General features: G+C 40.9%; 1 protein-coding gene across 1 annotated transcript in view; it reads right to left on the bottom strand.

Annotated features, from left to right (window-relative positions):
• Positions 1–7,456: 7,456 nt before the first annotated feature.
• The window catches only part of GABRA6 (gamma-aminobutyric acid type A receptor subunit alpha6), a 38,430-nt gene continuing 19,412 nt past the window's right edge, over positions 7,457–26,474 (bottom strand). The window contains exons 8-9 of the mRNA XM_066613501.1: positions 12,778–13,035; positions 7,457–7,507 (exon numbers count right to left, since the gene is read on the bottom strand). Coding sequence (XP_066469598.1) covers positions 7,457–7,507; positions 12,778–13,035 — 309 coding nt within the window. The remainder of the gene's footprint in view (positions 7,508–12,777; positions 13,036–26,474) is intronic.

Genomic DNA, 26,474 nt, shown 5'->3' with positions numbered 1-26,474 from the left:
GACAAAAGTATGATGTAGCCAATTGGGAATGAAGACAGACAGGGATTCTGGAAACTGCATGGTTGTCATTAGCCAAGCTAACAATTGACAAGTTCCGTTAAATTGGAATGCTCACATTTAAAGATTCTTTTCTCAGCATCAATTCAATTTTGTGATTGTTCTAGAACAGTGGTTCCCAAACTGGTGGGTTGCGACACAACAGCCTGGGTAGCACTGGCCAATGTCCCTTTAAGGGGTGGGAAGAAGGGAAGACAGCAACACAATCCCCAGGATTGTGCTGCTGCCAGGGATTGGGGGGGGTTCTACTTACCTGCAGCCAGAGTTGCAGTCCTGGGGAATCTGGAGGGTGCGGAGTGCCCTCCGCAGGGCTTGGTGGAGGGCTCTCTCTGCCTGCAAAAGTGTTTTGGTGACAAAACTGGAAGTGCCTTTTTATTTCTTTTTTTTCCTACCTTTTTGTAGTCCTGCAGAGGACTCCCCACACTCCCCCCTCCAGAACTGCAGCTGGGTAGGTCACAACAGAACACAGCCATGTAGAAGCATCTGTTAGAAGGGAGGCAATTTTAATAATACTAAGCATTTGTTTAGTGCTTTCTGGGTGTACAAAACACATTTATTTTTAAAGTTCTTATAAGAACTCTAAAGTAACATTATTACCATATTGCAGCTGGTGAACAAAGGCTATGAGGGATCGGTTTGCCTGTGGCCACCAGGTGAGTTCATGGGAAAGGAGAGATTCAAATTTAGGAAGTTCTGCTTCACTGTGTTTGCAGTCCTAAGCAAGTCATAATGGCTGCTGGGCTGTGTTCGTCTTAGTGGGGCATAGAACTTACTCATATTTTCTCGGTTGTGAATACTCCTGTAGGCCTTCGTCTGAAAGAATGTAAGGATGGTAAGCCGCAAGGGAAAATGGCTATCATGCGAAGGCACACAGGCTTCTTCATTCTAGCTCCTCAAATCTGGCAACTACAACCCATAGGCAATTAAGCTGAGGCTGTGGGCCAAATTAGGAGATACTTGGACCATGTCCTGACTTTTTGTTTAAGTGAAAAGCAATCCTGATAGTAGGGTTGCCAGTTCTCAGTGAAACTATTCCTGGAGTTTTGTTTTTTTTCAGTATGGTAGAAATTTCTGAAGGCCTTGTTAAAATCTCAGGACCACTTTCAGTAGTCATCTGGTGATTGATGCTGATTGCTTCAGGTTAATCCTGGGGAGCTTGCAATCCTGATTGGGAGACTAACAGTTTATGCACACCAACAGTGAGGAAGAAGGTGACTGATTCTTTCCTGCTGTTTGTCCATTCAAAATCTGATTTTTTTGCCATGAGACCCTGTATCTTTCCCTCTGGAAGACAGGAAAGCAGACTGTGGACATACTTGGCCACCACTTTAAGACAATTCTGCATGATCAATATTAGAGATGAAAAGAATTAAGCCTCTTCTGTCCTTTTCTGCTCTTCCATCCTGCTTGTACTCTCCAAAGGCACTTTTTAATAAGAAAACAAACTATCAACATGTCTCTTGTGTAGATGATCCTCTGTGTCCTTCATAGTCCTTACATTAAATGGCAGAGCTTCATCACACATACACCAAAAAGGCAGAAGTGGGATCAGGCTCTGCGGGATCCTAGATCCCACCATGTACCAACTCTCACAGAATTTGACAATGGTTGGCATCCAGACTAATGTTTCTTCAACAGAAACACACCCCATGAATGTAACCTCCCTCCAAGAATGGCATTCCTCTAGTTCAAAAGGTCTCTTAGCACATGGAAGGGGCCTTTTCCATTAATGGAGCACTCCTTTTGTTGCATTCACAGAGTGCTCCTCTGTTCATGGAAGTGTTACTCTGAATGCCATCCATCATTTCCCAGCCCAGTATGAGTTTCAAGTTGCCCTACAATAGATTCAGGCCATTTTTTCCACTGGATCATGGTTTATTTTTATCACAGCACACTGTGGTGACAGGGAACTGCCTCAAACAATTAAAGAAGTGGGATATAAATATATTAAATAAAACTGAAGTGGTTGAGCATATGATCAGTTCTAAGTCTATCATATTTTTTGGAACTCTATTGATCATGATACACCCCTATGTGGTCACTTGAATCCACTTTCTTCTCATGGGTTAATGGAGGTGCAAAAGTGCCAAAACAGAGGCCAATGGCATTCTGTTCAGCTATAATTTTATCATGTAATTAGATTCAGTCTTACATTTCCTTTTTTTTTTTTCTTGTTTCAGGATTATCAAGTAGCAGATTAACTTGTTCATGTTCTATTTAAAATTATGTGGGTATACGAACCTAGGAGGAGCAAGCAACCTGTATGTGACCCAGAAGTGGATCTTTAAAATAGCAGTAGAAGCTGGGAAACAGTGCTGTTTGGCCACATGAAAGTAGGAGAACTGGTATTGGCAATAGTTTTTTTAAAACCCCTTTAAAATTGATCCCCAGTATCTTCTGGCATCTGCAGTGAGCTAAATCCACAGATGCTAAATTCATGGATACCACAGTCAAATCTATTGACCCAGAAGCATATTCCTTTTCAGACTGTCAAAATGCAGGAATATTGAATGTATGGAGTAAGAGAAGAATTATATTTGCTGTTCCTGTCTCAGATCTCAGTGAATTAAGGCTGCAATCCTATACACATTGACCTGGGAGTTAAGTCCCATTTAACTCACTGAGGCTTGCTTCTGAGTACACATGCATAAGACTGCACTGTATGAGTTTTTTTTCCTGACTGAAGCCCATATGTGTACAGGGGCAGATCCAGTGTTTGTGTTGGGGGGTGGCAGGAGCACTACCTTACGTCCAGAGTCCAGGTCAACCAGGCGGGTAGACCTAGGCTTCCACCTGAACTTGGAGCCCAGATCTACCAGCCAGGTAGACCTGGGCTCTCAGTTATGTTTATGGCCTCTTGCTGGGCGGGTAGACCTGGGCTCCCACCCAGACTTGAAGCCCAGATCTATCGGCTGGGCAGACCTGGGCTCCTAGTTAAGCTTATGGCCTCTGTGGCCATTTGCTGGCTGGGTAGACCTGGGCTCCTGCCCAGGCTTGGAACACATCTGCTGGCTGGGTAGACCTGGGCTCCCATTCCAAGTCCACTCCGTCGGCCACTGATACTCCACCCAGTGGGCGTTCTCCTGGCACCTGACTTTGCTCCTGCAGGCATAACAGTTTGGGAGGGGCTATGTACCCATTAACCCCCTTGAATCCGCCCATGCATGTGTATAAGGTGTATATGTTCAGTCTCTCTCCATGTAACTGGTATTCATGCATTTTTCAGAGTTCATGACTGCATTTACAGAGCTTGTACAAGGATTCTGTTCAGAGGAATAGTCAACACACAGAGGTTGGGGTGGGTAGATTACTCACAAATGCATTCCCACCCACCTCCAAGTATTCAGTACTCCTGCAATCCATTCATCAGGAAAAAGCATATGGTTCTCTTAATTTGCTGCTTTGCTCATGTCTCAAAGTTGGATTGCATTCAGAGATTCTAGGAGTCATGTTAAACACAAGTTATTGAATTTATTATGAAATCAAAGTTGATGTTATTAGAAAGTAATTGTATAACCATAAGTAATATATTTCTACAAAGCATTAAATAGCCAAAATAAATATTCCTTTACTAACATAAAAATAAATACACATTCAAATTCCATTTCCCCTTTCCTATGTGGGAAGACCCAAGAGGTCGCCTTCACCATTGGTGTAATGCCCAAATTTAGTAACCTGGAGGTTAACACTGAACAATTAAATAATACCTTCCAAGTTAATGTTATATTGAACTTCGGCCACCATTATTGTACCTGAAAAGTATAAAATCGCAATGAGTTGTAAAGCAGGTTTTGTGCATAACAATGAAAAAGTTCTGCATTTAACTTGTATAAATGTATCATGTATATTTAGCATTTTTCAGTCAAAAAGAAATGTCCCATCTTGATTTTTTTTTCATTATAGCAAATATCAAATTATTTTAATAGTTGAATATTTACAGATGTACAGACCTATTTAATATACATTGTTTCTTTAAAGAAAAAAAGCCAGGTAATTATTACAATATATATTTTTTTTTCAGATTGATTTGATGGAATGATAGAATGTTAGAGTTGGAAGGGACCTTGCAGGTCATCTAGTTCAGTGCAGTGCACTGAGGACTCCTACTACAGGTGGCAATGAGAAAGCCCACCATTGCATCAGGCAGACTCTTTCAGTGGCAGACAGTATTTACTGCTAAAGGAGTAAAGAAAAACATTGCCTCCTCTTTTCATGCTTCCCATGTAAAAGTGGAGCAGGCACATTTCCTCATGGAAAGATGCTTGAGATATTTCTATAACTAAACATCTCCACTTTCATAGCCAATATGAGATTCCTTGGCTCTACCCTTTCCCACACCCCTTTGGATGTTACAGAAGAGCTATGAAAAATGTACATGCAAAAGCTTATCTTCCCAGTTTCACCAATTCTTTGGTTATTCAAAAGCCTTTAGCCAGGGCTAAAGCAGACAATGTCTTCCATTAAAGACATAGGGCCCAATCCTTTCCAATTTTCCAGTGCTGGTGCAGTTGTGCCAATGGGGTATGTGCTGCATCCTGTGGTGGAGGGGCAGTCACTGGGATCTTCTTAAGGTATGGGAACATGCGATTCCTTACCACAGAGCAGCATTGTGGCTACACCAGAGCTTAAAAGTTGGATAGGATTGGTCCCATAGTTCATTATGATTTCTGCCATGCTATGGACCATCAGTGCAGAATTCAGTGAACCTGGAAGGGAAACAGGTTGAGGCTCAATTTGATTAGCAAAGTGCTCTCTCGTTACATTCATGCCAAGATAAATAGATCTAGATTGTAAAAACTAAGAAACATTTAGCAAAAATATGTTATAAATGTATACAATAGACTGGAGTATCTCCAGATAAAATATGAAATAAAAGAGCCACCGAACCTGTTGGCAAGACTTTCTACTAGAATGAATGACAGATATATGAGAAATATGGATGCGTTTAAACAGAGAATGCCAGCAGTTGGAGTTTTAACTACTTCAAGCAATTTACCTAATATGTTTTGTTTTTTTAATTTAAAGTATGGAGTGAAAAAATGTATACCATAGAATGAATTGCACAGCATTCAGCATAAAACACAGGAACAAGGTTTAAGTTTGTTTCAAGCCAAATTCTTACTTGCTGTGCATCATCAGTTCCAGTAACTTCAACAGAACCATCCTGATTGCATGATTCAATATTCCAACATTTATTTCTTCATTAACCAAAGCAGCCACTCTAATCCACAATTTAGTTGAAATGCAGCAAAAGAAGTTAATTTAGTCCTACAGCCTTGAGTTAGACTGAGGACCCAATCCTAACTAGACTTTATGACAGCAAAACAGTGGTTCCACTCTCACCAGAAGACATTTTGGAACCACTGCTACAAATGGTTCCTACAGTGGCTACAAGTAGCCACTGTGGTGTCAGTGGCCTTCTGCCACCATTATCTACTGGCGAGAGCACAGGTAAGTTGATGTGAGAGGGCAGGCGGTAGGAAGAACAGGTTTGGAAGAGGAAGAATGGAGGAGTCTCTGGGCAGGAAGGAAGGGATGGGTCCCTGTGGCACCAGAATGTGTCAGGAGCCTATCCTTTCCCCTTCCCTCTCCTTGGTTCTGCACCAGCAAAATGTGTGGCACACATCTGAGGAGACCCATTCGGGCAGCAGAGGCTTGCCCCAGGGTAAGGGAACAAAAGTTCCCTTACATTGAGGAAACTTCCACAAAGCCTCCCCCCCCCCCCACACACACACACACAAAGCAGGATGCAGCACGTATTATGATTTTGTTAGGACTGGACTATGAATGATGCAACAAAACCTAGACTTTATGAAGGAAACATGGAATGGGTGCTTCCAAAGTTCTGCTCATCTGAATTTCTTCCTGGATTTTGCAAGAAAATACCTCTTGCCTCCACATGGCCATTCACTTGGCAGGGCTAGAACCATCCTTTGCTGGGATAGCATCTAGTTCACCCTATATACACAGGGCTGGTCCAAGATCTCCTGATACCTCAGGCGTCATACCAAATGCTGCCCATCCTTACCCAATTAAGTGCCAGATTCTGCTCCTCCCACTCTCCAATGTCTTAGCTAGGTACTTCCCTCCACATTTACTTTTCCTCTTCTCCATTTCTTTTCCAATGCAGGGGGTAGAAGGAGAAGGAAGAGCAGTGGAGGCAAGAAAGTAGACAGAGAAGAATGCCCTCCACATATCTGCTACCTGATGGAACAACTCTAGTTGGCCTCATGGATGGGCCAGCCCTGTGTATTGTATATTGGATATTGTATGTATCTGTATAGTGGACAGATAATTAAGAAAAATATTGCAATTAATGTCACTTTCAAATGAAAACATTCATGACTGTATTTTAGTAGCCACAGTTATTAAGGGCTTTAGACATTGACGTTAGTCCTGTACTTAAGCAACATATATATCAACACACATTCCACTTCTCATCTCAAATGACCCTAACTTTAGGTTCAAACCTAAAAGGTTCATTCCTTTAAGAATATGCTTTGCTTTACAACATACATACTTAGTATGCTTCCTATCTTCCAGAGTGCTGAACCAACTCAGGGGGCCCTCTACACACTGCCCAAGGAAAAAGCACTCATTAGCACTAAACTAGATGCTATTAACATAACTACCACTCTCACAGCCCAATCAAATCCTTCCCTTGCACCCACTGGTGCAGCCATGCCAAAAACAGCTTGCTGTATGGGGGGGGGGGAATACACCAGGTAGGCTTCAGCATGGAAAGAGGATTTAAATCCCAATACACCTGCATAAGCCTCCTGCTCCAAAATGGATCTCCTTGGACCTGCACTAGCAAGCCCACTGCATTAGCCGCCTTGAGTGCTCTTTTCTGGAGTGGAAAGGCGGGATATAAATTCTACTAATAAATAAATAAATAGGCTTGGGGGATATTGGATATGATTGGACTGTAAGACTGCATTCCTGTGCTACATTACCAAGGACTAAGCACCATTTAGCTCAGTAGGACTTGATTCTGACTAAGAATTCAAAGAATCTATCTGGACGTCAGTGTAATTCCAAGTACGTATACTCATTTGAAACTTTTGTAAGTGGCATACTCACACTCTGACATTTGTATCAGCATAACAGCTCTTGAAAAATATCATGTCATGAGAAGCATTAACCCCAAACCTTAACCCTGAACTATTTAGCAAATTAACCACAACAAGAAGTGAATTGACAGACAAACATATTCTTGTAATCACTTTCAGTACAGTACGTTACATGGATTGCACCTTTTCCATGCCAAACATTTATGTCCCCAGGTGATCTTCAAAAGAATTTTATATTCACAATGAGCAGAGATTCACAATTGTCCTTTGAAGCCACTTAGCCCAGCATGTCTTTCACACCTGCGTCCCATCTGAGTTTGTAGTAATCAGTTGGGTTGATGGTCATTTCGAAGATGCATTGCAGTAGGCTCAAAAAACTGAAAGAAAAGATTTGAAGAAAAAATTCTGTAAAGTGCTCCCCACAGGGTGGTCAATCAGCAACACAGCTTCTATTGATTTTCATTTGTCTCAGAAGACCCAAATCAGTAGCATATTGTATGGAAAAATAATCACTGACTTGACTCAATAAAGCCTGATACTTATGTATGACAATGACTTCCAGGCTATTTTTGATGCAGTTTTTCTCCCTCCAGTAATTGAAACGCAGCTTGATAAGGGCTGATAAGGGTTCCTATTTCTCACGCTAATGTCTCTACAGTTCACACTTTTTTTTGGTCTATCCAACCTGTACTGTCAAAAGTAAAATTCTGCACTTCAACAGCTGACCCATTTCTAATTTCCATCGCTTCCAGTTTGTAGTTAATGCCAATTTAGCTAAACTGGATGCAAAACAAAGCTGGGCCAATTTGAGGATAATACATGGCTGTGCCACATGTTACACTGGGATCACATGAGCACTCATTCACTTCCACCATGCATACCAAAGCCCCATTCTGGTAACTGTGTGAACCAACCCCTAACTTCCAGAATATGCTTGTAAAATTGCATATGACCCAGGGCCCAATCCTATCCAACTTTCCAGCATCGATGTAGCTGCAATGCAGCCCCAAGGCAATGGAACAAAAGTTCTCTTACCTTGTAGAGGCCTCCATAACTACCCTCCCACCAAAGGATGCAGTGCATATCCCATTAGCACCACTACACCAGGGCTGGAAAGTTAGATAGGATTTGGCCCTCAGTCAATACTCCTTCTAGACCTAAACAATGAAACCCAAAATTGCATTCTTGTCCATTAATATTTACTCATAACTGAACTGCAGATGAGGCTGGCTGCATCTTTCACCCAAAGTGTTTCCTCTTTTGCACAATATTTCTTGATCCAAAGTTTGTCGTTTTGCAGTGTTATATTATAGAATGGGGGGGTACTACAAGAATATACCTCAGGAAAAGGAATAAAGATGACAACATGACAAAATGTACAAAATGTTGAAAGAGATGGAGCATATATAAGGAAAAAAGGAAATACAGAATATCTTTCCACGCACTTGATCAGTGGACAGACAATGAAACACAAAATCAGTAAATTAAAAATATCAAGTAAAAATAAACTATTTTTGCACTGAGCACAGTCTGTAAATTTAACTGCCCCAGAATATCCTTGTGATCTTGTATTTTTGAATTCTGGATTCCTACATTAGTAGGTGCATACATAAAGCTCATTGACCATGTTCAATTCTGGGCACATTAATTTGTCCCAGGACCATGATCAGATCATCGCGATATATTGGACATATTTTTGTTTCCTGTAGGTCTGCTTTACACTTTACTAGGCAAACAGTAACACTGGTAGGTAAGCATATCAAACTTCCTATGCTATACGTTTCAAGTAGGCTGGATAGGCTTGAGGTAGCTGCTTCCAGAGAATCTACAGTAAAATGCCCCACCATATTGTACTGTTTTCCTCCTCCACTACTCAAATTAAATGGGGGCTTATGTACAGGAAATCTGCTTCATTATATCAGAAATCTAATTTTTAGTTTGCATAATGCTTCCCACTTCCCTCCCATCCAAGCTTGCATTCAGAACACCTGTTTATTTACAATGCTTGAAGTAAACATGACATTGCAAAACAGCTGTGAGTCTACTTTTCATGGTGAGGTAGTTTAAGCATATTATCAAAAATGGATGTTTGAAACATATGTTTCTGGACGTGAAGGGCGATATAGTTTCATGTTATCCTCATGAACTGGACAGCAGATGCCAACAAATGTTGAGAGACAAGTTTCACTTACTACATAATCATTTCTTCTCAAAGGGAGCAATACTAACCAATTTTCGAGCACCAAGGTGAGGGAAATGCAGCTCCAATGTAAGGAAATAAACATTCCCTTACTTTGAGGAGACCTCTGTGACTGCCCCCCAATTGCAGGATGCAGCACATGCCCCATTGGCACAGCTATGTCAGTGCTGGAAAGTTGGTTAGGATTTGGGCCAAATATGAATAATTTTAAGTTATCCATGGGGAAAAAATTTGGACTTCAAATTAAAAGACATGGATGTGCTGGGAGAAACAAAGGACATGATTCATCCAGGATTGAGCACTCTTACGCATAGTGATTTCAATTGGAGAGTTAAACTCGTGCTTCATCTCTCCTAATGAAATCAATGAAATTTGAAAATGCCCACTGTTGACTGAGTCCTCCCTCCCACAAATTTGAGCCTCTTTTTACTTGCTTCTTATATTTGGTTCTTTAACAATTTTTGCCATCACATTTTCAACTGTACTGCAGCAACCATGAAGGTCAAAAGCTTGCTTCTGGCAGGCCATAGAGTGCATTCTAATCACTCTTGTTCTAAAATGAGTTTGATTTAAAAAGACACCTTTGACTGTGCAGATTATTACCTGACTACTCACTGTAGGCTTCTACTGAATCATCTGACACATGCCACTACAGATGAGACACTAGTGAACTCAGTGAGCACTGCTTGAAAAAGGAGAGAACTAAAGAGAAAGCCACTCTCCATATATATATTGTAGCTCTGGGACCCACTTTTAAAATAATACTCTATTGGGACCCACCTAGCTTTATGAGACTTTAAAAAAAAAAAAAAAGGTTTCACCTTACTAGCTGATCAAGCAAAATACAGATTTTATTCTTTTAACTACGGGGGGAGGTGCCTTCTGGAGCATTTGTTGAGGTTCATGTTTATTGGATCAGGACCATCCTGTTGCACTCCCCTTGGCCTGCTCTTCAAAGTGGACTGAGGCACATTCACCTACTTATGAGTAAATGCACACGTGCAGCTCAATTTCACTTTCCATAGGGCTCAATACAGTTCCGTTGTTAGCTATCAGCTTGTCAGTTTCACCACCAACAATCACCCACCAACAATCAGGTAGCAACCCAACCCAACCCAAAGTCTGTGAAACTGCACTGAAGGGAAACTGGATGCTATCCTAAGGCTCAATCCACAGTGATTATAAGAAGTGCTTGCATTAGATAAACTATGAAATAGATGACATTCGTCCAATTTAATCTATGTATGATAAGGAAGTGATAGACATTCCATCTAAATTAATTCCTTATGCAGAAGGGAATGTCTAAGGGCACAATCCTAATTAGGCCTGCTCAGAAGTAAGTCCTATTTTGTTCAATGGGGCTCACTCTCAGGAAAGTGTGGTTAGGACTGCAGCCTAAATTCTTTTACAACAATGATTTTGGCTCTGCAAAGTATAAACATCACCATCTATGCATTCGTAAACATTTCAGTTCTAAACCAATATTTCTTTATGGGTGAGAACATGGCTACGGGTGCAATCCTACCCTGCACTAGAACAGGCAAGCCAAGCGGCTTGCGCTGTATCCAGTGCAGGACAGGGACCAGAATCAGCTCAGCCAGAGGAAAGGGGAAACTTTTCCCCTTACCCCTGGGTAAGGTGCCCTGGCCCCTATGGGTCTCCTTGGACCCGTACCACCTCCAGAGGTGGCACAAGTCTGAGGAGAGCACACAAGCCACCATGGAGGCTGGATTCAGCCTCTGTGTGCCAGTGCACTTCCATGTGCTGGCAGGGCTTGCTCATGAGGAGGCTTTACGGTACATTTGCGACCCTCCTGGGCTGGCGCAAGGGACTTGCACCGACCCAAGTGTGGTTTAAGATTGCACTGCTACTCAGGACCAGTGCTATCATTAGGCCAGCTAGGCGGCTGACTAAGTTGCAGACCGCAGAGGAGTACAGTACTGACCTTTGAGGAGCACAGTTTTATACAGATGCATTTTTTAACCATATAAAAAATTTATATCTTTTTTTTGTTTTAAGATAAATAATGGATGTATGGAATATAATAAATTATAAAGTCTTACTAAAATTGAAGTTGGCAATTTGGGAGGGAGGTGCAAATAGTCTTGCCCAGGACGCAGAATAGCCTGGCACTGGCCCTGCTGCTACTTCAGGCATAATCATAGGATTGGAGAGTATCCTATTGATTAAGTTGCCAACCATTTCCGTTAGGTAGCAAACCCAGATTCAGACTCATGAGGATTTAAATAATTTCATGGAAAAGTAGCTTGCAAACTGAGAATTAATCCCCTTTCAATCAAATATACATGAAGGCTATTATATGGCCAGATTGTCCACTCCATCTCATGTGGGGTAACACAAAGCCTCAGAGTATCTTACAAATGTATCTGACAGCCCAGTCCTAAACCGTGCTGTATCCACCGTAGGTTAGGTGGAAGCTAGAAGTCTGCTTGGGTTAAAGGGATATTTTTCCCCTTACTCCGGGTAAAGCCCCAGCCTGCCCTATAGGCTCCTCAGATCTGCACTAGTTATTTAGCCATTGCAAATCTGGGAGGCCCGGTGTAACCCTGCACAGCCCAGGAAGTGGGTTAGGATTAGGGTTAGGGTTAGGAAGTGGGTTAGGCTTGCTTTGCTGTTCCCACCCCTCCCAGGTCTGTCCCACCCCTTTCCATTCTCTCCCCAGCCAAACACACCACCTCCCAACCCCCAGAACGCCCTCCTGCCACCCACCCCCACTCCTATGCCGCTCAGTGGCTTACTTACCTCCACCAGTGGCTGAGACTGTGAATATAGCATCAGCAGAGCGGTATAGGTCTCCCCGCCAGCACTGCTTACTCTCCAGGTGTCGCAACGTGCCTTTCAGCACATTTGCGACACCCTCTGCCCGTGCAGGGGCCACTGCAACGGCAGATCTTAAATTTAGGATTGGACTCTGAATGTTTCACATTACTTCTGCTATCAAGTATGAGGATCAAATGGCATTAAGTATATCCCAACTAAAAATAGTCTATTTGAGAATTCTAGATAACAAACTTGCCGATCAAATTCCTGGTTGAATTGAGTGGTGACTCCCAAAACGGACATATTTCCCCTTCACTAATTAATGACCTGATCTTAAACGCATATCCATAGCCTAATCCAGACCTTTCTGTGTTCTATCACACACTTGAAACTTCTGTGTGAATGAGCTTGTCCAGTCAATTCCATGAAGGGAACAGATCCATTCAGACATCAGCAAACATGAAAATCTTTCTTTATCAAAGTGAATAGAAACTGCCATTTGGTGATAGAAGTTATCTGTAAATGCCTTGCCCATAACTTTAAAGTACCAACTATATCTACTTCTCATACATAAAGGAGTTTGATTCATTTGTGTTTTAATGCTAAATTTGAACCTTGGTAAAAGTAGATTCAGATTTTATTTCACTATAGAGTATTTCTACTCACTTCCATTGTGTCTTTTGAAAGGTAAACCACCCAGTATACTAGGTTGAATCCTGCAAATGCCACTGGGAAGAGGATCCTGGAGTACTGATCTATTTTACTAGTTCCTCCAATTGGTGGCAGTGCTGGCGGTGGTGACGGAACAGATGTTGGTTGACACTGAGATGCACTATTGGACAATATGCTTGCTTCAGGGGACTGATCTGTTTGAGATGTCATAGAGTTCAGTCGCTTTTTCAGGTTACAATTAGACTCCGAGTGCTGTAGGAAGAAAATATGGTTACTGCAGTTTCCAGAAAAACCGACCTCTTGATTTTACTTGCTTATAGTTCATTCAGAATATTAAACATTAGACTTCTTCCCTTTTGAGTTATCATATAGTTTTACTGCTCTTCTAGAGCATGCTGTAGAATTAATAAACAAGTACAGAAAGATCGAAAGCTTTGGAAACCCATTGTGAGTCACCATTTTATGACAGAAAAATGAGATATAAATAAGAACTAAATAAATAAGAGAAGTCACTAAAGACGTCAATGATGTTTGCAATGGTCAGTATGACAAGAAGAAGGGGCAGACAAATAACAGGCTGGCTTGACCCCAACAAGACAGATATAAAGATGAATGTCCAGCAATTGAAAGAAGCTGTGCTTGACAGGGTAGCGTGGAGAGCTCTTGTCTATAAAGTTGCCTCGAGTTGGACACAATTGAATGGATAAAACAACTAACTAACTAGTCCAATCTGGAGCATACATTTCACAGATGTATTAACTAACGTGGGTTGTTTTTTTGAGGCTAGAGCTGCAAATTAAGTGGTAAATGTGGGATTTTCAATCCTGAATTTGCCACTAGTATATAGAAGATGGGAAGGCATTTGCAGGGGACTAGGTGATGTCAGGATGAGTTTTTATTTAATCAGGAGATTTATATCCTAAGTTTCATTTCCAAAAGCCCCCACCCCCACGGAGCTGCTTAACCCTTTTCCCTCTACTACCTTTCCTCTGCAAATCTCTCCTTCTTGCCACTTTACCCTACTTGATAGCGAATATATTTCAGAACCTGGTTCTGCAATATGCATTTACCTTCCCAATAAGCTAGCTGTGCTATAAACAGATTCTACACGTGTCACACAACCTACAGTTGCAGGTAGACAAAATTGATCAGGTAGAATTACAGACTCTCCCCATAGGAAAAAAAAAAATATCAAAAGAACATGCTAAAACTTAGCACATTTCTAAATTATCTGAACTCATTTAAATGTATGTAATTGTTGAAATAGAGACTGAAATAAGTGAACAATGCACTAATAAAATACAATCTAGACCAGATTGTTCTCTTGCTTTCCATAATGAACAACCACAGCCTGCCTCCCTCTATGACTGCTCCACTGCAATCATAATCGATTGCCCACATTATTCACACAGTGCTCCTTTCTATCACATGATGAGTTTCCTGTGATGGTCTATGAAGACCATAGTCATTGACGGAGAAGGAGGAAAACCTTGCATATGATGGATTTATCTTCAGGTGATTAGGTGGTTATGTGGTCAGCTGAACTGGCCCAGAGACAATACTGCAAGAATTTTACAGCTGCTCCTTACATGTTATCTAATATCAGTGATAGTGATAGCATTAAATCTTAGGACATAAGGTTTCATCCTGCTATATGTAGAGCATTCTGCCAAGAACCACTATGCACTTGCTCTTTATATTAGCAATACTGGCTTCACACATTTAAATCGAGACACAGCCTTAAATGTTTTCCAGCCTAGTAGAAGATGAGACTGTTCTGGAATATTCAGGTTGCAATCATATGTACACTTCCCTGGGAGTAAGCTCAACTGAGCATCATGGGGTTGTGTCCCTAGCAGTGGTGTAGCTAAGGGGGTGCAGGGGGTAGCAGTTGCACTGAGCATCAAGCTTTGGGGGGGGGCAACAACCTGAACATGACACTAGTGACCAAAATGGTGAAAATCTTGGTATGTACGAAGAACATGTTATATATCATTGGAAAGATAATGTAATGCTGACTGCAATGAAACAAACTGCATTGGAATATCTGTATTCTATCAAAAGTTATGGCCAATTAACCAGAAAATGAAAACACAACAAAAAGGGGATTTTCTTAACTCAAAACCAACCTATGAGATTGATTTTTCTGAGAGCTAATGACATGTTATGTTACTGACATGTTATCATGATACAGCATGAAACCAATAAGGTGTTGATATGAGTCAGCTCTCATTTCCATGTATCATAATACAGTTGCCCCTGCTAACTGGGTAAAAAGGCATTTTTTAAAGTGGTATTTAGCAGGGGGAAAATAACCATCCCTCTTCACCCCAGCACAGTGTCTCAAACCAATCAGGCACACTTTTTATTTATTTACTTAATTAAATTTGATTTGGGGGGAGGGGCTACAAATCTTCTTTGACCCCATGCAGCAGATAGATGCCTTAGCTATGCCACTGACTTGGGGGAGGCAGCACAGCAAGAAGGTGGCAAGTTGCTGAGGGGAGAAAGTAGGTTCCTCCAAATTTTAACTTTTTAAAATCCCGGTTGTGACATCACTTCTGGGGCAACATTTTGAGCTTGGCACCGGGCTACATGATCATTAGCTATGCCACTGGCCCTTAGCAAGTATAACCTGTAGCACCTCCTAATCAAATATTTTGTCACACTTTAAAAATATGTTAAAGAAAACACAACAAAGCTGAATTTTTGCATATGTGACAACACACAGATAACTCCTAGTAGTGGTGTAATTGTGTGCTTTCCCATCAAATTTGATTTTTGCAAAAGGAGATCTAGTGATCCAGTTTTCCTGTAAACAAAACTAATTAACACACTCTTTGCCTATGCTACCCCTTCTCTCTTCTCCATTATAAACTGTCCATTTCTTGTATCTTCATCCCACCACCACTCACATTAACCCAAATAACTGACAGAGAAAATGCTTTGCAGATGGTTCTAAAGACTTTACGTACAGATGATCGTGCTCTGCCCATCAGGAACACAGATGTCTGATTTCGTATTTTTCCTCTTACACAGCAAACGGAAGAAAGATTTAAAGGGGAGATCATCCACAGATGTGTCACAGAAGCAGAAAGAGGGTTATCCATGTCCACTTGCACTAATCATCATCATAATCCTGCTCTATAAACAGCCAGAGCCTCTGAGCCGGAGCCATGGCTTTCACTCACAGCCTCTCTCAGACTGTGCTTCAGTGCCTTGCTTTACAGAAGGAACAGAAGTGCCCTGGGCTGCCTTTCACGCTTTCAACCATTTTATTATTAGAAACCTGGTCCCTTTCAGATGTTAATAGAGTTACACCCTGTGTCACACAGACAGGCCCAGTGTTCCAGCATTTTGTGTTTGTTCTTCCTGTTCTGCCTATGATTATAGGAGGATTAAACATGGCAAGATAAACAGGAAAGTCTGGGCCAACGATAGCTTGTTTACCTTCCATAAAACCAGACAAAAAAGAATGGATATCACCTTTTTCCAACTTGAATTTCTTCATTCCTGTCATAAAACCTGACAGTCTACCAATCTGGACAGCAGGCTATACTTTTTGATGGAAAACTTCATTGCATACCAATTACCAGCCAATGACCAAGTTCACAGGTATATAATTGACATGGAGCTTGCTGAAAAATAGTGGATGGAGAGATGAATCTAAAGTACTGATGGAGCAGCTGACCTGACCACATACCATATGCAAGGTGTTGAGCTCTGTGATATAAACATTCTCTCTTTGTCACTTTGGTGAAAGAATTCAGGTCTGGAAGCTTTCAAAGTTGCTTAATCCAGATTTGGTGCATCTGGTACAGGAAAAAACCCTAAACACAAAATGTAGCTTTTTCTAAGCAAAGAAAGCCACTGAGTGACCCTAACAGTCAACAGCTGATTTCTGTGCTACGCTAAATCTACAACATGATGCTGTGCTTAATCCCCATAGAGAATGATGAGGTCACCAAATCTTGTTGTCCCTGGGATTCAGGCTGGTTTCAGGAAGGGCAGCTGTGCTCAAGTTCAGGTACTTTAACTGATGTAAGTCAAAACAATACCAAAGTAATGATAGTCTACATCATTAGTAACCATTGTTGCGACCCTGACACAAATCGATTGCTCTGTGTATATTGAACCAGAATGCTACTTAAATTTATACTATTATTTTAACTATGGTTTGATAGTTGGAGTATTTCACAGGGTTCTTGGATTCAGTTTCCCACTCAGTTACGAAGTTTTCCAAGTGACCTTGGGGCAATCATATCTTTCAGACTAACCTAACTTGCAGGGTTGTTGTAAGGATAAAAAGGTGGGAAGAGCAATGGGTTTGTAGTTCTCTAACAAAAGGGCAGGACACTGATGCAAAAAATAAAACTGAAGGTAAACGATTAATCTTAAAAAAAATTATTCCACTTTTTGATTGCAAATGTGATCCTAACAACCAATAACATTCAACGCTATTTGAAATGATTTAAACCAGGGGTCTCCAAACCCCCGCCAGGGAGCCAGATATGGCCCACGGGCGAGCCCTCTATCCGGCCCACGGCCAGCCTCTGATCCTCTGAGAGCCTCTGGCCCAGTTGACCAAACACAACCAGAGTTGTGCTTGTGGGGTGGGGGAAATGGGGGTCCATTTAAGTGTGTGCTTTATTTCTTGGGCTGTGTTTGTGCTTGGAGAAGTCCTGGACATTTGAGCCCATTCATTTATTCATTCATCTAAGTTCCATCTCTAATGTATTTATTTAAATTTTATATTTAATTTTTTCCCCCGCCCTCAACATTGTGCCTGATGCGGCCCTTCGGCCAAAAAGTTTAGAGACCCCTGATTTAAACAATCAAGTTGAGCAAAAAACTGGAAGCAGCAGTAGCACACTCAAAGCCCAAACCTATCCAACTTTTCAGTGCTGATGCAGCTGTGCCAAAGGGGCATGCACTACATCTTGTGGTGGGGCAGCACTCATGGAGGCCTCTTCAAGATAAGGCAACTTTTGTTCCTTACCTTGGGGCTGCACTGCAGCTGCATCAGTGCTGGAAATTTGGATAGGATTGGGCCCTCGTTGTAAAGTAAACCACTTTATGAATTTTTTTTGTTGAAAAGCAGTACATGTATATTTTCATCACTATCATAGTAGTAGACAAATGCATTAGCCCATGCTCAGTCAAACATCTTCATAAACAAGAAGGTTTTTGCAGATTTTCTGAAAGCCAGCAGAGAATGGGCCAATGGGAGCATAGTCCAAAGTGGAACTGCTATAACAGAGACCGCTCTGCTCCTTATAATTATCAACAAAACCTCCAAAGCAGTTAGACTTCTAACTGAGAAGTTAGAACTTACTTAGAAGTTAGACCCTGCAATTGGGGCAGGGACACACATACCACCAATAGTACCTTACTGTGCCTAGAAACTAACCAGAAACCAACACAGTTCTTCCAAGAAAAGCAAAACAGCCAATTCCAGTTAACAATCAGGTTGCTACAATGCAATTTAAGAGAATAAAAATCTCCAAACAAGCTAGCCTGAAGGCTTCTATATCTTTCACGGGTGTTTGATAGGCTCTTTGTTACTTTTTTAACTATTCTACAAGTATGTCCTTCTGGATTTAAGTCAATATTCCAGAAGAAATCAGTAGAACTAAATATATTTTACATTCAAGTTTCTCAGTTAAATGGACCTGTGAGTAAAGTTGCAAATGAAGAAACAAGCAGTATAAAAGGTGATAAACTACACTGCATACTTTTTGATTAAAAAGTATTTTTAAAAGCTATGCTGTTTCCCCCCTCGCCCATAAAGTTTTGCTGCTCTTTACAACCTATGTCCTGCCTCTTTGTCAAGCTGTCCTTCCTCTTTGAGGCAGTCTTGATGCTTTCCTTCTTATAGAAGAGAATGGCGTGGAGGGATAGTTGGTGACCTCTCTACTAGAGATGAGCCATTAATGACCATTAATGATTCAAATGATGTGTTCAGGGCTAGGTTGTGTGTGTTTAATGAAAAGGGTTGGAGATATTTTAGTACATAGGACTGCCCAAGGAAGGACCAATAAGTTATAAATTAGTCCTGCATGTAGTCAGACGCAGTGTTCTTTTCTTAGATAGGAGAATTGGTGGAAGTGATATTTCCCACATGCTACTTGCATCCTTCCAATGTGGTCAATTTAAAAACAACAAAATGGCACCCCCTCATTGAAATTGCTCCAAATTGTTTCTCCTCGTACACCTCGTTTCTTGAGGTATACTCTTGTAGTACCCCCCATTTTATAATATAACACTGCAAAACGATAAACTTTGGATCAAGAAATATTGTGCAAAAGAGGAAACACTTTGGGTGAAAGATGCAGCCAGCCTCATCTGCAGTTCAGTTATGAGTAAATATTAATGGACAAGAATGCAATTTCGGGTTTCAATCGTTTAAGTCTAGAAGGAATATTGACTGAGGGCCAAATCCTATCTAACTTTCCAGCCCTGGTGTAGTGGTGCTAATGGGATGTGCACTGCATCCTTTGGTGGGAGGGTAGTTATGGAGGCCTCTACAAGGAAAGAGAACTTTTGTTCCCTCACCTCGGGGCTGCATTGCAGCTGCATCGATGCTGGAGAGTTCCTCCATTCGTTTCTATTGAAAATAAGTGCAAGTGATTTAACATTGCAGCAGCTATCTTTTCTAGCTCCAAGTTTGCTTGGAGAAATTCTAGTATGGCTAGCACACTGAAACCGTAAAAAAAAGAATGCAACATGAGAGTGCTGGAAGCTAAAAAACAGCTTTCTAGCGCTTCTTTAGTTTCTAGCGCTAGAAGCTAAAGCAAGAACGCAGCCAATGGTTACATATGGTTGGGTCCCATGGGAAACTTACAATTCTTAAAAATTATTATTATTATTAACAGTATTTATATACCGCTTTTCAACAGAAAATTCACAAAGCGGTTTACAGAGAAAATCAAACGAATGGAAAAGCAGCCTACAAATACTTTCTCCAAATAGGCTGTAGATATGAAGCCATTCCTTAAGACATTTGAAGGCAGTGAAGGTCAAGTCCTTAAAAACTAAAGTCCGTAAATCCATATATCCAAATTTCTATACTTTACTACATTCTGCTATCTATTCATACACTCTTTAAAGAGATAATTTATACAGAAATTGTACCTTATTCTGAGCCAGACCACTGGTCCATCTAGCTCAGTAGCATCAAAACTGACCAGCAGTGGCTGTCCAGAATTTCAGGCAGGAACGTCTCTCTGCTCTACCTGGAAATATCAGGGACTGAACCTGGGACTTGCTGTATGCTTTCCACTCAGTGACAGCCTCTTCCTCCCCTGTGTGCCTGCTCTCATATATTTTTGATGAATATTTTCAAGGAATGCTCATCTTACAGTATCTCCAAACTGCTTTCTGCTGCGGAAATCTGATCTTGCTATCAGTACAGCTTGCAGCAGTATGGCGATAAGATAAAATAAATACCTTTCTATGTTTCTAGATACCATAAACCATATATATTTGTTCTTATTTCTGCTTCCTTCATAACCATGGAATTATGCAGCATTGCTGAACTACAGTGAAGTAAATAAAAAAAGAAATCAACTGCAATATTGAATCAACAGTCAAGAAATGGACCTCTCATTTCCTCGGCAATTTATTAGGTTCCAGATATAGGTATTTGCTTCTGAAATGCTATTGTAGTGAGAATCAGATAATTGTCAATATTCAATATGCATGCAAAATAAACTAGAAGCTATATCATGAGCAGAGGCATTAGGCATTTTTAATAGACTTCCTATCAGAAGTCTTGTGCTGGCTGTTAATTTATAATGGCTTGCATTCCAAGTAATGCCTCCATGAACAAAAGTTCCTTCTGAGAATAGGAGCATTCCACTTGCACAAGGAGCCCCCATTTTCTAATATTTTGTAAAAAAAAAAAATGTAAGAAGTATGGCTGTTATCCCTTAGGCTGCAAACCTAAACATATTAATCTGAGAGTAAGCCCTACTAAATTCAATGAGATTCACAATACATACACTTGTGTTATTAATCCCTTTTACTACTTTATTGCAAGAATAGCTGCCTCAACCCAAAGACATTCAGAAGAATCAACCAGCATAGACATACCCAACCTTCTACTATTTCATTCTGATTCCGAAGACAAACCTTAATTTGAGATAGAAATGTATTTCTGTGTTATTTCCAGTATCAGTAAATGATCTTTCCATGTACTGCTACTCATATGGCTGACCAGAACAGTTTAACAGTTTTAAAAATGCAATAACTATTGTGGTTGCTTAATATGAAGTACTGCTTCTAGTGTTATGCGATGGACTATCTCCATTCATGCATCCAATACACTAGCAATATACTGGGGGACTTATGAGAGGAGACTGGAGGGAGCATCCTTCCCTAGCCTTAATATACTTTTGAATGAATGAATGAATGAATAAATAAATAAATCAAGTTTCAAGATATCTAAAGCTAAGCTATGGTTCTAGGGCTTCCATGGCCCAAGAACATGGATCTTTATGCTTTTTCAGTTGATACATCTAACCTCTTCTGTTCATTTCAAAAGCTTATTCATGTAATATTATGCTTTCATTTATTCAAAAGCAGTCACTACCAATGCCCAAGTCACATATGTTAAACAAATTCCAAAGGCCATGCTAGCCTGCAGCAGCAAAGTAACAAAGACTCGCATGGCACCTTAAAAGTAACCAGTTCATTTCAGCATTACCTTTTGTAGACTATGATGTAAAGACTCACTGCCCAATATGACAGATTGACATAGACAACTACTTACAAACATGACAGTCCCTGTATGGAGCCAAAATGCATGCACAGATGCATTTCTCAGTGGCCTCCATGTGATTGATGCAATGCACAAGATGACATTGTAGTCCAGGAGTGGGAAACCCATGGAATGTTTGCCACTAGTGGCATGTGGACACTTTCTAAGAGGCACACCCAAAATCCCCATATATTTTTGAAAAACATTTAAATAATTACAAAGAAAGCACCACAGCAGTTTATAGTTTGCTTGATTTCTTTGCTACTCCTTACACAGAACATCCCCAAGTTTCTAATGCTGCAGTGGGCACACTCAGGGTGGCCACACCTACTTTGCTTGATTTGCTGTGTTTGGAAGACAGGGAGAAAGGCAGGAAAAAAGTGACGGCAGGAGCGAAAGCCAATAGGGTGGATCATGGTGAGCTGCATTCTGCTAACCGACAGATCACTTGCTTACCCAAGAAAGCCAGATTGGTGGAGAGCTGAAGAGATAAGGGGCTGGCAGTAGAAGTTTGTGGGGGCCCGAACAGGGAAGCACAAAGATGGCTGATGAGATCAGCAAAGCCCAGGTAGCCCAGCCGGTGGATATACCATCCTCTGCTAATTGGGTAATTTACCCCTGCTAATTGGGTAAGAGACACTTTTTCAAGTGGGTGCTCCTTTTTTTTTTAACAGGGGGAGAGTAACTGGCCCACCTCACCCCAGCACTGTCTGTTCTAGTGGCTGTCTGCTGGAATTCATTTGCATATTTTTAGATTGTGAGCCCTTTTGGGACAGGGAGCCATTTGGTTATTTGATTTTTCTCTGTAAACCGCTTTGTGAACTTTTAGTTGAAAAGCAGTATATAAATACTGTTAATAATTAATAATTAATAATAATCCTCAGGAAAATCATCTGCAAACGGATCCCGGCTAAGATCATTTTTGAGGATGAGAAGGTGAGCAGACAGAGGGAGGCTGTGTTGTTCAGAAGGGCAATGAACACACCTTATACAGACCTTGGAACAAGTCCTGCTGGGTCAGACTAAAGGTCCATGCAGGCCATCTTTGGGTCCCATCAGTGGTCAGCCAGTGTCTTTGGAAAGCAACAGCAAATAGGCAACAGTACTCCTGCGTTTCTTGCTCTGTAGCTTCTGGTACTTGGAGATATACTTGGAGGGTCTATTTAGACATTGTGGTAAACACTAAAGGCGACGTTAAGGTGGAGTAGCATATTCAAGATTCTCCACATAGTGGCACATGGCATGCTGTATTAGTCAATTTTATGTATTATTATTAATAATAATATTATATATTGCTTTTCAACAATTTGATTTACTCTGGTTGGAAAAAGGGGAGAAAAATGGGAAAAGAATGATGAACAGGAAAGAAAGTCAATAGGAGAGTGCTGTCCACATCATGCTTGTGGGGGGAGGGAATGTCAAGGGTGCACACACTAAGTCTTGACCCCACACCTGCATATAATAGTCATTGCCTGCACTGATAAATGCTGTACCTGAGAAGTTACTCTGCCTATGATTTGGAATGCTCTCATGAGGTTACAGAAAAGAGGTTTCCTAGGTACAGTGCTAGTCAGTACAAACAAACACTGTGTGCATTCATGCAGCATTTTTCCACAGATGAAAGGCCCAATATTTTTTACTATAAATTAAAACTTGTGGAATGTTTTTCCTATTTCCGTGGCATCTAAAAGAAAAGTCCTTTCTGGCTCCAGTAGGCCATAAATGACTTGAAAGAATAATGGCACACAATCCAATTTCACTCAGTTAAAAAAAATACTGTTTTTATCCTAGCTATGCACTATATGTTGTGTTTATTCATGTGTATTCTAGAACTACATGGAGACCTTCCCAGAAGATCTCCAATCTAAATGTATTAAAGTGCGGCCATTCATTTGTTCTGCTTTCCATTATCCACATTTATATTTGGGAAAGGAGCTTGTACAATTGAGTGTCTCGATGCTATTAATGTGACTAGCAGCAGGAGAACATGGTTCAGCTGTATAGGCTCTTGACAGGTGAAAAGCTTTTCTATGCTTATTTAAAGATACATTATCTTTCCATGTCAATTGCAGTCTCACACAAAGAATATATGACAATTTCCACAGCCACTATGCAACCTCAAACAACACTTGTTTGGTTTGCTGGATGCTTAATAGCATGTTTATTTCAGTATTTGCAACCAGATTTTATTTTATTTATTTGCCTGTCAACCCAGAATAAATCCAACAATTGAAATGTGGTTTGCTTCTCATATAACTATGACATGTATGTAGCTATTTTTTCAAATAGCACTTTATAGTTGTTTTCTATTTTAATATGTTCTGCTAAAACCATAACTCAGATTTTAATCTGAGTTTTTGTCTAGATTGTACTAGAATGCTGCACTGTGCAATACCATGTACATGCCAAGAATAAAACGTAAAACATTTTTTTAACTTGAAAATTATATTTTGTATATAGTTTCAGTACTGCCTGCTCCCAATACTTAACTCTGAAAAATCAACAAGAATCAATTCTTTACAAAACCAAATGTCCTCTTGAGGGAATAACAACATCACTGTACGGAGAAGAGTACTGGAATACAGGAAAGCCACCCTGAAGGACTTTAGACAGCTAAAAATTAGGTGTATACCTATAAATAACTAACTACAATGAATAGAACTTCTGATCATCAATTTAAAACACTAGGCATCGCTGACATATGACTACAGCATTTTGACTCCTTTAAGGACCAAATATTTCAACCACTACCAAATGCAGCATTTGCTTACCCTGCAACTGGAGATCAAATTAATGACCCAATCCTATCTGTCAGCCCAGAATGTGCAAAGCAGCTGCTGGAGCATGCATTGCATGCTATGAACTGGCAAGAGACCAATATCTCAGGAGGGTAAGTAAAGAACATTTTTACTCATTTCTCTGTAGTCTGCCAGGTCTTCAGTGGGTCTCCTCAGACCTACCCCAGTGCTTTAGCTGGCGTAAGTCAGAGACTCCGGGGGCAGGTCAGCACGTATGCTAGTGCTGCCAAGATCCAACCCTTCTCATAGTACTGCAAGCTATAGTTGGGGGAATCAAACAGCTCCCACTAGGCTGCCTATGGGTTTTGTTGGAGCCATGCCAGATATTTTGTTAATGCAAGTCTGAGGACAGAGCAAGTTGGAAAATCAACTATAGGATCTGGCATGTGCTTTTGCTGCTGAAATTCATCCCCTCCAACCTATTCCTTGCCCTCCCCCGTCCTGCCTCAAACTCTCCACAAACTACCTCCTCCACTGTCTTACCTGGGCCAGTGTAGTGTCTGGGAGATTTTGGCATGCTTGTGAAGCTGCTGGCCATTTTCAGCAACAGCTCCCTCCCACGCACCCACAGATGTTTGCAGTGTCACAGGGCCATTTATGACAGTTGAAAGATAGATCTGCCAATACAATTGCCAATCTGCCAATTATAAATAGCCAATAGGAATGGGCCATGCAAACAACAAAATTGTTATGCAAGCTCACCTGTCCAGCCAGATTTCTGTTTTATACTAACTTTTACTTAGGGCAGAGCCAACATTTCATCTTGTTTTTGAATTTTAATAATTATTAAACTAAGGCCACAATCCTAACCCAACTTTCCAGCACTGGCATAAGGGCAACGCAGCTCCTAGGTAAGGGAACAAACATTGCCTTACCTTGAGGAGGCCTTCATGACTGCCCCCCAACTGCAGGATGCAGCACATGCCCCACTATCACAGCTATGCCAGTGCTGGAAAGTTGGTTAGGATTGCGCCCTAAAGAGTACAAATATTTCTGTATCAAAATTTCCTGAATGCTCTGAGTTCACTAAGAAAAAGAATATCAGTGTGTGCTTCTCATTCCTCTTTAATAATAATCAAATACTGAAACACGATGAAAGTTTGACTTGGTCCTAAGGAAAATATAAAACAGGAAAGCAAACCAAACAAGCTTGAGGTTGCATAGCAGCTGTGGAAATTTTCATACATTCTTTTTGTGAGACCACAATGACATGAAAAGATAATACATCTTTAAATAAGTACAGAAAAGCTTTTCACCTGCCAAGAGCCTGTAAGGCTGAGCTATGTTCTCCATGTTTTGTACTGGTAGTGGGACGGGTCTCTCTGAAATCACTGGTACTTGGGTGACCTGTGTAGCTTTGAAAATCAGAGTCACAATCCAGGGATATTGAAAAAGTAATTATTCCCCTGCCTGATCTTTCTGGTTACCCTTTTCTTTAGTCATTGTTTATTGACTTTGTATTACCTAGTGCTGCTTTTATGGTTTTATCTTGTTGCTATTAGGTGTTTTATCTGTCCCTATGGTACTGGTGTTTGTCTGTTTGCATATCTGTATTGTATTCAGTGACATCACTTGGAGGTGCGGACTGAATTGGGTGACAGCCTCGGGGGGTGGTGACACCACTACTGGCCAAAATTGTGTAAATCTTGGTATTTTCAAATAATACCATCATGTTATACGTATATCAGCAGGCACCAAACCCTGGCTTGTGGGCTGGATCCAGCATCTGGACGAATCCTTCCCCATTGTGTGTGGTGCTTACCATTTCACACAGCTGCTCCTTCTCTTGCAAGCCGATCTCATCAGAAAATTGCTCCAGACAGCCACTTCCACAGCCCATCACCCCACCAGGCTCTACACCCCACTTTCTTAGTGGAATCAGCTGTCCAGAGCTACTTTCTGACAAGATCAGCTTGCAAGATAAGAAGCACCGCACAGAACAGGAAGCTCCACGTGCAACCAGGAAGGCTTGTTGGAAATTCAGCTACCCCATGGTCTGAATGCCACTGTTATATATCATTCAATTGGTAACTTAAAGCAGAATACAATGAAAAGAACCAAGCTAAAATATCTGTATTCTACCTAAAGTTAAAGCCAAATAACCAGAAAAGGAAAACAAACTGTCATTATGT

The sequence above is a fragment of the Tiliqua scincoides genome, chromosome 2 (genome assembly GCF_035046505.1).
Source record: "Tiliqua scincoides isolate rTilSci1 chromosome 2, rTilSci1.hap2, whole genome shotgun sequence".
In the NCBI taxonomy this organism is placed as follows: Eukaryota; Metazoa; Chordata; class Lepidosauria; order Squamata; family Scincidae; genus Tiliqua; species Tiliqua scincoides.
The sequence above is the reverse complement of the archived record's forward strand: the minus strand, read 5'-3'. Positions and strand labels throughout refer to the sequence as shown.